Genomic DNA, 12586 nt, shown 5'->3' on the forward strand with positions numbered 1-12586 from the left:
TTCTCTCTTTAAGGCTTCTCTGCGATTATCTGTGTCCGTCCATCATTTGAATGAGAGAAAAGCCCTGTGTGTGGGGACAGTGAGTTTTCACCGTGTGTTTTAGAGTTCTTGTATGAGAATGCATGTTGATTTTCACAACCTGTGCTGTGAATGAGGGCATCTAATCCCATGGACCACATCAGAGAGAGTTTTTTTAAGGCCTGTCCATTCAGCTGCTCCTGCATTCACTTCCACATCTGTGACGTCTTTTGTCTCATTCTTGACGAAACCTCAGTGGAGAGTTTGGGAGGGGGGGGGGGGCGTCTGCGGAGGGGAAATTTGGAAGGGGAGGTGTGGGGAGGTGGGTCGCAGTTGTTGCTAATGCTTTGGGCTTAAGGGAGTTGGAGCACCTGTAGGTATGATTCACGGGTAGCAGCACTCTTATCCACAACACTCCCCCAAACGTCTGTGCTCTGCTCTCCTCTCCTGGGGCTCCGAAACAGTCGAACCCGAACCTGAACCAAAACCCAAACCCAAACGCCTGCCCTATCTCAGCAGGTTCTCCATCTTTGCCGTTCATTCCCTGTCTGGACCAGGACAACTTAACACTCAGCCACCAGTTCAGAGATTCAGCCCTGATAATTTTTACTCTTACCCTATAGTCAAACGTGGCTTTCTACCTAATAAAACGGGTGAAGCCGTACGTAGGTACGTGTGTGCGTGTGCGTGTGCTCTTCTGTTAATTAGTGGTCAGGGCATCTGAACTGGCAGCCCAAAGTTAAATGGCTCTGATCTAGACACAGGTAGTCTCACACCATACATCAATACAAGGTTCTCTGATTGAAATTAGCAATATGTATAGTTAGAACATGGAATAATAGATACTAAAACATGTAGAAAGACATTAATACATCAAAACTAATGACAATTAAAATAATAATAATAATAATGATTACACAAATAACAATAATAATAACAATAACAATAATAATACAATAATAACAATAATAATATGGAAAAAAAAAAGACGTGTTTGTGTATTTGTGTGTGCTCACGGAAGCCCTTTACACAGCTAGCAAAAGTTCTCTTCTGGGGATTTGGGTTTTTCATTCAAAACAAAACAAAACAAAACAAAACAAAAACGAGGTGTTTCATCCTGCTGTTCCTCTGAAGATCCAAAGTTCAGTGCTCCCGACGCACCCTGGACCGCAGACGAGGGCGCTGACGCGGTGACCCCCCCCCCCCCCCCCCCTTCTCACTGCATGCGGTCGGGCTGCATGTGCTGTTGGGGGGCGTACTGAATAAAAGCGGCGGGGGCCTGAGGAGGGGCCCCGTTGGGGAGGGTCTGGTGTAGCGCCGTCGCCGGGGCCGTTGCCGTGGGAGCAGTAGCCGAGGGGCTGGCCGCGTAACCGTATCCCACGAAGCCCGGCGAGGCGGCGTAGGGATACTGGTCGAAGGCGGCTGAGGCATACTGGGCGTAGGCTGAGCTGGTGTAGTCCAGGTAAGGGGAACTGGTGATGGAAGAACCCACTGGAGAGGGCAGCACCAGGCTGGGCTGTAAAAAGGCCTGGGGGTACACATACTGCTGGGTCAACCTGGAGACAGAGAGAGAGAGAGAGGGGGGGGGGGGGGGGGGAGAGAGAGAGAGAGAGAGAGAGAGAGAGGAGAGAGAGAGAGAGAGAGAGAGAGAGAGAGAGAGAGAGAGAGAGAGAGAGGGAGTGTCAGTAAAGACAACACGCAAACACCACATCTACTGCACGCCATGTTGAGTCAACTTGAAGTGGGACTTGATTTGAGGTGTCTTTATCAGAGGGTTTATTCATTCACACGTGTGGTGAAGGAGAGAGAAAGAAAGGATGACCGTCTCTTTTTCTTTTCTCTTCTGTTTCCTTCAGCACAGACCTGACCGAACGACGCGACTGTGTGAGTACTGAGGCAGTTGCAGACGAAGACAAATGCCACGTTCCACAAGGAGAGATAACCCTCGGTCCAGATCTTTCACATTCACACTCACGGAGAGAGGAGGCGTCGCAAAGAAACCCGAGAGCCCGAACGCGGTTAAAAAAAAAAAAAAAAATCAAACGTCCTTCTCCGGGTAGAACGGCGTTCCGGGTCTGAATCGAAATGCCTGGCGCTGCTGCTCAGAGCGTCCTAAGGACCATTCTTAGCTCCGTCAAGTGTGTTTGTGTTGGAGCAAAGACCGGCTCGCGTTGCAGCCATCAGGACCGGCGTTTTACAGCTCCGAGACCAGGTTTTGATGTCGACATTAGTTGAAAAGACAAATGTGCTGGAGCGAAATACCTACTGAGAGTGGGGTGGGGGGGGGGGGGGGGGGGGGGGCGGGAAAGGCCGGTTCCGGTCCGGCAGAGCCCGGATCGCTCCGGAAACCGTGCCGTGTCAGTATGACACCAGTAAAGCTGCTGTACTGGGGCCCCACAGTGAGTGGTGGTAGGAGACAGCAGTTTCTGACACAGTGTGTGGAAACACTACCAGCACGGTGAGTGTGTGTGCGTGTGTGTGTGAGACACTAACGGATTCATGAGGGGGCAGTGCTGTAATTAATACTAGATTACTAATGAAGTTCTAATTAGTAATATATGACTAATTAATATATTTGTTATGGAGAGACTGAGAAAAACAAAAACAGGAAGGCAGAGGAAAGAGAGCAGGTGAGCAGTGATGTAGTACAAAGATAGAGAGAGAAAAGAGAGGTTCAGCCCACACACACACACACACACACACACACACACACACACACACACACACACACACACACTGCCACTAGAGACAGCAGTGATTAGTCCAGGTTTCTTAAAAAAGAACTCTCTCAAAATTCTCTCATCTGTATCTGTGTGTGTGTGTGTGTGTGTCCACAAAAGGCAAAGTCAAGACTCTATTTTTTCCTCTGGAAATGTAGTAGATGCCTGTTTGTGTCAGGACTTTAAGAGGTCTGAGGTAACGAGTGAGTAAAGACAGAGAGAGAGAGAGAGAGAGAGACAGGGAGTGAGCGAGAGAGAGAGACAGACAGATATGACAGTGAAGTCACAGCACACCTCAATTTGGCACAGGAAAGAGTGTGTGGGAGGACATGTGCAAAACATCCAATGACACCCTCACACACACACACACACACACACACACAAACCCCGCCCCCTGCGACACCCCCACCAGGCAAACTTCAAACAGTCAAAAAAACCCCCCAAAAAAACACTCCAGCAAGTCAGCACTGCAAACCGAACACCATGCAAGAAACACAGCTTAATCTTCATAACCTTTCCATCAAACACACAACACACACACACACACACACACACACCAGATAAGAAGCTAAGAGAGGCACTTCAGACTGTCACAGCACACAACTGGCACCTTCTGGGAGACCGAGCAGGGACTAGGCCGGGGAAGAAGCCTGGGCCTCGAGTTTCGTTTCTCTCCCACGGCACACTTCTTCAGCTGGGCACACATACCACGGGTGGGGGAGGGGTGGGTATAGGAAAATGTAGGTTAACAGAAAACACAGGACTTTGAAAAATTCAATAATGAGATCAGATAGGATATGGACAAATAATACAGTCAGACAGTTTCACTCACACACACACACACACACACACGCAGACAGAAAGAAGGGCATTGTAGACTAGCCCACGCTTGTCTCTCTCTGTGCTGTGTGCGTGTGTGAGTGTGTGTGTGTGTATGTGTGTGTGTACAGGGAGAAATAAAGGCATAGGAAGCTTTGTTTAGCCTCTGAGGAGAGCAGGCAGAGCTGATACAGCGGTCAAGGACGCTTTTGTGTGAACAAACACACACACGCTCACACACAGCCTCTTTCTCTTTCTCTCACTCTTTCCTAAATAAGCTTACACATAGGCTGACTGCAGGCACTTCTATCTAAAACTTTCTCTCTCTCTCTTTCTCTTTCTCTCTCTCTCTCTCTCTCACACACACAGCCTGTTTCTACAGGCAAAGCCACACTTGCCTGTCAGAGAGGTTATTAACAGAGGGCATCCTACCCTGTTCACTCGAGACTCTGACAGGCAGTCAGGGAGGGAGGGAGGGAGGGAGAGAGAGAGAGAGAGAGAGAGAGAGAGAGAGAGAGAGAAAGAATGTGTGTATAACCCTGACCCAGTAAGGTAAAATAAACATTTAAGAAGAAAAACAAAGCTACTGCCTCGGACAAGTCACCTACTCTACAGTCAAATTAATCTCACATACACATACATTCTATGTGGAGACGTGTATGCGTGTGTGTGTGTGCATGTGATTGTGTTTTACAATAGTGGGTGAGTAGGTGACCAAAAAGTATACATACAGTTTGACACACACACACTGTTACCCTGTCCCTAGAGCAAACAAAACCACAACTATAGTCTTTCACTTTTTATTAAGAGCCATTTTCCACTCTTCTTCAGTCAGAGTGCCGAGAGTGAGAGAGAGAGAGAGAGAGAGAGAGAGAGAGAGAGAGAGAGAGAGAGAACAAAGAAAGAAAAGAGCGGAAAAGTTTCAGAAAAACAGAGAATGTCCTACAAAAAAAACAAAAAACAAAAACAGAATAAAGACATTTGAACTTCTCTACTCTCGGCCTTGCTCTTGCTCAACTGCGGCACAGACTGAGTGAGGGAGGGAGGGAGGGAGTGAGGGAGGGAGGGAGGGAGGGAAAGAGGTGTGTGTGTGGGGGGGGGGGGGGGGGGGGGGTCAGTTTGAAGGGGACTTGATTCTAACAGGTACTTACTGTAATTCAAAGCGTGACAGAATCAAGTGCATAGAGTACACCCCCACCCCAAAAAAAACCCCAGCTTTCTCTCTTCACGCACACAACCACAATGCACAAGAGCGGAGCTTGTCTTCACACCGAAAAGCTGTCGAAACGGTTTGTGTGTCTCTGTCTTGGCTGAGGAACACACGTGTTTTGTTTCATTCTAGAATCAGGCAGAAGGTCGTCGTCTGTTTCATTCTCGTACGATAAAGTACGTTTAAGAAGAAGCAGACCTTGAGCAGTCCTCACTCAAAAGGACGGAGCCAGCGGAATCGAATATTAATTGGAATGACTAACTGAAGAGGAAATGAATTGTTTCGTGTGAATAGCAAGAGACTGAAAAGTGAGGGGGAAAAAAAAAAAACACAGCACGGTGGAACAAACTGAGAGGACTCAGGGTGTTCACGGCGTCATTCAATATCTGCCCAAAGGTCAAAGGTCAAAGCCTGAGAGTCCCTTAAACACCTCTCTCTCCCTTTACCTACTCTCTCACTCTCTTGCGCACTCACACACAGACATACAGACACGCACACGCGCACACACACACACACACACACACACACACACACATCTGCCCCAGGCATCAATTTACAGTGTCTTGCGTATCGGCAGCCTCTTAACACAAAGGACCTCAACAGACGACAAGAACAAAGAACAAACTGAAGGAACTACGGCACACAATGGAGGGAGAAAGAGAGAGTAGCTGGTAAGCAACACAAGGACAGATGAAGAGAGGAGAGGTAAGACTCAAGGAGGGAGATCACAAGAGACAAGAAGCAGACTGATAACATACGATGCAGACAGACAGACAGACACACACACACAGGCTACTAGAGGGAATCAACAGGGCAGACAGAGGAGTAGTTGACCTGTGTGAACTCTGCTGGCCTTTTTCAGCCGTCTGACACTGCTGACTGCAGTAGAGCTGACACTGACAGACACACCAGGAGCACAGATCACTACAGACCTGTCAACCTGTCCCCGCCTGACAATACGACACAGCCAGAGAGAGAGAGAGAGAGAGAGAGAGAGAGAGAGAGGGAGAGGGAGAGGGAGGGAGAGAGAGAGAGAGGGAGAGGGAGGCAGAGAGCGAGAGAGGGAGAGAGAGAGAGAGAGAGAGACTTCCTTCTCCTGCCACTCTCAGCACACACATAGACAATAAGCATAGAAAAAATAAGAGAACAGGTGTTTTCTTTAGCTCTGTGTGTGTGTGTGTGTGTGTGTGTGTGTGTGTGAGAGAGACTGGGGGGTTGGGTAAACCTACTTGTACGAAAGCTATAATTGAGGAAATCAGAGACAACAGACAACACCTGCCACGTACAATCCCAGAATGCACCTTTCCCTCTGCGGAACCACGCCTTGTTACTACGACAACCAGCTCCAGGGACACCAGAGGACATTCTAGTACCTATATCACTAGAAAGCCTTAAGGCCTTAAGCCATTAAAAAATCTAGAACAAGCGTGCATCTGTCGTCATGGCGACTGAGACCAGAGGTAACAGAAATCCACAGCCATGAATGTATGCACACGGCAAACAAGTGAGTCTCTGACAAAGGTAAATATCCGGTGAGTAGAAAATGAATCTGATCGTTTCTCTCAGGAGACCAATTATCCTTTGTCGCTCTGTGCTTCCACGATTAGTCACTCCATTTCACAGCAACTGGTCTACCACATACCATTCTGAACTGGTGATTTTAGGGAAATTTTGACACATGAAAGTGCCATTATAAGACAAAGGCAGTTCAGAAGTATGTTACAAACTGAAAACATGTCAGGATTCCTTTTTTTTTTTATCATAATTTTCCAAAATTGCCCTTTATTGCATTTATGTTGCTTTTTAAATGTTTGTTGTTTTTAACCATTGCTAAGTTCTAGAAATATCCAAACATGTCTCTCATCTATGTGTATGAGGTATCCACCCAAAATCTCCTGACTTGTCAAACAAGAGTTCACAAGGACAACAGCAGTGGGTCAGTCAGTAAAATGCTCACGTCACTGGAATGATCATTAGCTGTTCGCTGTTCACTTTACTTTACAAAGCATTGCCTCATCACAAGTCTCTCTGCAGTATCTCCTCACTGTCAGCTCTCTAACTAATCACTAAAACAGACCTAACATGATAGACAGCGCTAAACAAACACACGAGTCTACAAACAAACAAACAAATGTATACATATACACACTTGATATACATAAGAAAGTTGATCTAGTTCCATCTTAAGTCTTGACAGCCTGGCCTAAAATGGCTACGTAATCTTTTGAGCATAAATAAAACCAGTCAGGGGTATTTCTGTCGTTGGTATGCAAGAGTTAATGTATGTTAAAGAATGAAATCCAAAACAGACCAGAAAGAAACACAACTGTAACAAAGACTTACCCATACTGTCTTTGGATGAGGGCAGGGTGGATTGGTTGAACACCGATAGAGATGCCTGTAGGGAAAGGAAAATGATTAAAAAAAAACAAAAACAAAAACAAAAACAAAACTAAAGAAACACCTCACACTCACACCACACCTGCTTATTCTACGCCACATCACAGAGACTAGTGAATGTCAAATATAAGGGGGTCATGTGTGTCGTGAAACTGAAAGAGCTGTGAACACTCAACTGGAATCACAGGAGACAACTGATGTTTATTCTCTTAGTGAAAGTACTTTTTATTTATTTATTTATTTATCTATTTATTTTCATTACGTTTGTTCTCTTTGAGAATGTTCCTTTTATTATTAATTTTTTTTATTGCATTTGTTCTCTTTGTGAACGTTCTTCTTATTTCTTTAGGAACTGGTTGTAGTCATCAGTTGGACGTCACATTGGACCAACTCCAGAGTACAGACTAAAGTCAGGGAAATGAAGAGGTCATGTAAGTCTGTGTGTGTGTGTGTGGGTGAGAGAGAGAGAGAGAGAGAGAGCGAGAGGGGGAGGGGGAGAGGGAGAGAGAGAGAGAAACTAAGCGCTTACCTGTCTGTAGGCTGCGCGGTTTGGCTCCGAGGTAGGCTAGGTTAACGTTAGCCTTCCTGCCATCGATAATGGGGTTGGGATCTTTGCAGGCTCTCTCAGCAGCTCCTCTGTCAGTCATAGTCACCTACAGAAAAACCACACACCATAGACATGACCCTCCACCCAGTCACCTTCTGTAATACCCCTAAAGACAGTCCTTACGCTCCTCCTGATTAAAACACACAGGAAAAATACAGGAGAACACGCTATGTGTGTGTGAGCGCAGATAGGATGGGTGAGGACAATAGCATGTAACAGCTTGTGCCTCTCCTCTGAGAGCTGTCACAATGAGTGTACGAGAGAAAAAAACAACAAAAAAAAAAAAAAAAGAAAGAAGAAAGAGAATATAACAGAAATGTACATTTCTGCCTGTATGACTTTTCTTTTTAATGTGGAACAACAATAAGTTTGCTTGCGAAAGATCAAGTCGAATGAAAGTGGGTCTCCTAAAGAATGAAAATGTCAGGTATGTTCCTGCACATTGTGAGTCTGGTATGTTTTCAGGTGTGTTGTCAATACAGCTTCATGAAGGCTTATTTACACAGGGTGTACAGTGTACAGGTGAGAGATCCTACACGACTAATACTGAGGTGGAGTATTTTTTGGCACTCTCAAAGCACCCCCCCCCCCCCACACCCCCGCCCCCGCCAACCACCACTCATAATCATCCTCTGAGCAACAGGATAATCAAGTTGTTCTTGTTGGTTACCAGGAAAAGGAAAATAAATAGGAATTTTCTTGGGAAACATAGAGATAAAAAAAAAAAAAAAACACAGACCACCACATTCCAAAAACCAGCACCCACATTTCCCTCTGCCTGTTCAACCAGCCAGACCACAGCCCGAGCCAATGCTGCTCCCATTGACAAAGCAAAGACTCTCCCTTGGCTGTGACTTATTGGTTTATACCTGCCTAAAACACAAGACACGGGGAAATCAGCTTCCATCAGTGCGTCGCTTTCCATCCCATCTTTGGCTTGCGTTTCTGCCAATGGTGACCTACTCGTAATAAATATTTGCATATTTGCTGCTCTCCCTGAGAACTGACTGTGCTAAGTCCTCCTGTATCTCAAACCAGACCTGGGAAGGGTATGTCTTCGAATGACTACCCCGTCCAAAATACTCTTTAGCGCTCCTTTTATGTGTGAACTTGCTCTTATTTTACCCCAATAAGTTGAGACATGATAAAGCGGTTCATGCAGTGTCCCTCTATAACTACCTCAGAATTCAATTAGCAATTAGTATTTTAGTGGTATCTGCAGAATGGGGCAAAGCAAAGAAAAGAACACAGGAAAATCGCTCTCGCGGTTCAGTGATGCAACAGAGTTCGAGTAGGGTAAAAACACACGGAATTCATAAATCTAAGGGCGAGAGAGTTGTCAAGTGTTCCCACGAGAACTAAAATAAATAGCTTGAGGACCATTCGTCGTATTCTCACAATCTGTCCTTCTCGTCGGAGCAACCTACCTGTTTAGTTCCCCTGCGGACGGCTGCCTTTATGGTTAAGTATAGGGTTAGGGGTTAAAAGAGTTTTACTTTTAGAACTACAGTAGCCAAATCAGACAGAGAAGCAAACAAAGGCAACAGAACAACGGCGCAAGTTCCTCTTTCAGAGTCGACCCCCCGCCAATCCTCTATAACTGAAGTGCTTAGGGGAAGTCCTTCACATGTGTAATTGTGCCGAAATAAGAATCGGCTAATACGAGTTCCGTCAGAGAATGAAGTCTGTTTTAATTCGTCCGTGTTTAGCCAAACTTGAATGCCGCCGAGAGCAGGAGAGTGCCACCGGCGATGTGTGTAACCGCTGACAGCTGGAAGCCGCGCGCGCAGAGGGAACGTGACACTGACCTGCGCTGAGCAGTCCATCTTTGGAAGCAAAAACAAAACTACTTTCACAGTGGTTGTGATCCTATAAACACCACTTAAAGGGCAGTGCGGGCGTCTTAAAAAAAAGGGGGGGGGGGACATCTTTTTAATCGCCATATAAAGGCCTTCTCCCTTGCACGTGTGCCCTTCAGCTGTTCGGTGAGCGATAAGTTTATCTCGTGTCCTTTGCTTTGCCCTAATGCTATGACAAAAGCACGGTAAATGAAAAAAAAAAAAAAGATAGGGAACGTAACGGAAGAACGATCCGAAAAGACATAAGGGGTATACGTGTGATTTGTGGCGACATATGTTAAGACTTAATCTGCTAATCTTTTGACTGTAATCCGTCATAATTATACAACCTACAAATTCTACCAAACTTAAATATGCCTCCATTTTACAGCCAAAAGCCTTTGGCTGATTTAAAAATGACCACTTTTGTTTACATAAAGGTGTAACTTGAGATAAGTTATGTGATAACATTCACCATGGAAATGTTTTGATAATAGTTTCAACTCAAATGCATCCTATGCAATTTGGGCGAACCGCGATACTTACAAAGCCATATCCTCGGGACTTCCCGGTCTGTCTGTCTGTAATGACCACAGCTTCGTCAATATCCCCGAATGCTTCGAAATACTTTCTCAAGGAGGCATCGTTGGTGTGGTAAGGCAAACCCCCCACGAAAATTTTTGTGAAAGTGGTGTCCTTCTGGCTTGTGGTAGGATGCATAGTGTCGAGTGTGCCGTTAACAAACTGATGTAGAAGCATTGACAAGCTGTAATAACTCAATTTGGTGGAGCAATAAAAAAAGCTACAGTTGGTTGATCAACTATTAGGTAACAGACCAGTTGTTATCCGACAAAGAGGTTACCGCACGATCCCTTGGTATAAGCCAGTTGTAGATTGTCCGTGCTATACAAGTCCAAATTCTTATCCTTAGACGCTTTATCCCATGCGAGTCATTTTCTGTTCATGGTTGACCGCTACACTGGACGTTACTCACTACGGATCACTAGTTTCATTAATGCCTAAAGAGATTGGGGGAGAGCATGTATATATACTGACAAAACGTGGCCACGCCTCTCAGTGTCTTAGCCTATGTCCTTCGCAGTCAGTCCCTCTATTACCCCGCCCCTTAGAGACTTGCACCTGCTTTTGTCTTCGCGCAGACCAAACAAAGAAAGTACTACTGTACTCGTTCAAGGCGGAATTAGAAATACATGGTTTCCGCCAAAGAGAACAAAACACGTGGAATGCTTAGAGATATGTTTAAACCTCCTATTCTGCTAAACATTAGTTTCTATTTTGGATAAAAAGTGTGCCCAATCTGCAACAGTAATTCACATTTGAAACCATGTTTAAATAAGGAGGAGAATTTCCCCCATATTCTGTTCACTGTTTGCTTTTCCCAGTAAAGAAGACTTTGAAAATCGTTGCAAAAACAAAAACCGTTAACATTCTGAGGGCTACTAACCGACTTCAAAAAAATTTGACATTAAGTGAGGAAATGTGTCCAATTGTTAAGCCCGCCATTTTAGTGCGCCTTAATTTTCACCGTGTCATTTTTCTTCGATGAAAGTCATCACAAACCATAAACCAATGTTTTAACAGGGCACCACGCGGTACACGACGCCAATAAAACGTCTGGCCTCTAGCAACGTAGTTCGTTGTGGCCAGGGCTCAGTGAGAGTAAACAACACTCGTTCTGACTTCGATTGATTTAGTGGTGTTTCTGATGTTGACACTTAATTTTACATCCAACTATCTAAACTCCGGGAGCTGAAATATTGCCTAAACGACAGGTTAACAAGAAAAATGTGCTGAAATGAACAAACTAGCTCATATCTCTCACAATCTGTCTCTACATTACACGCGCAACAGCGTCAGTTTGCTTACATGTGAGACATCTTGAACAAAACACGTCGTGTCGTAGTCAAATGTCATGTGGTTTCACCGAGGTCTACAGATTTCTGCAGTCTTATCTGTAAATTCGCGACGTTGTTTCTTGTATTTGCCAATGTCCGCAGCAACGCTGACCCGACCACGGCTCATGTCATAGGGTTCTTTCCTTCAGTTATTAAGGTCGGACATGCATGCCTTGATACCAAGGCATGCCGGGGCAAGTAAAAGAATAGACTGTATTATGGTTGCTTCACTCTCAAAAAATCATAGAGCCGCTGTCATTGCCAACTCAAACAACCACATTTGTGAACACACAGCCAGGGCGCCATCAGTTGTTATAAATGTTGAGCAACTAAAAATGACAATACTAGAAAGGGAGGCGTAACCAAACGTGGTTTATTGTAAAATTACACAGTTTTTTCACTAAGAATGACCAACGGCACCAGATTCTCACCTACACTGTATTGGAACGTGACTGCGAAGTATCTGAGACGTACGCGACACTGAAGTGCCATTCTAATGACCCCAATAAAGCGCCATTTTCACACCTGTACCATCCATTACCTGACAATCTTTTCACATGAACTCTTTGTACCTCCCTTTCCTCCTAGTTCATATCCAACTGATAAATATCTCAATCTTAAATTCCCAGTCTTTCTCACAGACTACTTTTGTGTCATTCTCAAGCTTTGATCCTTAAATTTTGAGTTTGCGTCTCACTTAAAAAAATATAGAGGTAACGGCACTCCCTCTAGTGGTTATTTGATGTTGATACAGTATAAAATGACAAGTCCGTACTTGCCTATAGGTCAATGCCCCTCCTTTGGTCAGGTTTGATCAGAATTCCGTTTAAAAATACCACACATATGAATACTTTGGTGGACACAAGCCATTTACAAAACGAAATATCAGCGGTGTAAGTGTGTCGAGGTCTTAGAAATCAGTGTGTCGCTGTTTTTATTCCAGGGGAGCAAATAAGGATGCACAGTTTTGTTGCAAAAGAAAAAAGTTCTACCTCATTCGCTGAGAGTGATAATGTGAGGAAACCGCCCCCCCCCCCCTAACATTACATGAAGGAAAG

At 45.0% G+C, this 12586-nt stretch overlaps 1 protein-coding gene across 1 annotated transcript; it reads right to left on the bottom strand.

Annotated features, from left to right (window-relative positions):
- Window positions 1-1234: 1234 nt before the first annotated feature.
- On the bottom strand, window positions 1235-10519 carry LOC115814442 (RNA-binding protein 38-like). Its single transcript, XM_030777290.1, has 4 exons — window positions 10159-10519; window positions 7697-7820; window positions 7111-7165; window positions 1235-1574 (listed from the first exon to the last, which is right to left on the bottom strand). The coding sequence occupies exons 1-4, from the start codon at window positions 10369-10371 to the stop codon at window positions 1235-1237; spliced, it is 732 nt and encodes a 243-aa protein (XP_030633150.1). The 5' UTR covers window positions 10372-10519.
- Window positions 10520-12586: the final 2067 nt, after the last annotated feature.

Source organism: Chanos chanos, chromosome 6, assembly GCF_902362185.1.
Source record: "Chanos chanos chromosome 6, fChaCha1.1, whole genome shotgun sequence".
Lineage (NCBI taxonomy): Eukaryota > Metazoa > Chordata > Actinopteri > Gonorynchiformes > Chanidae > Chanos > Chanos chanos.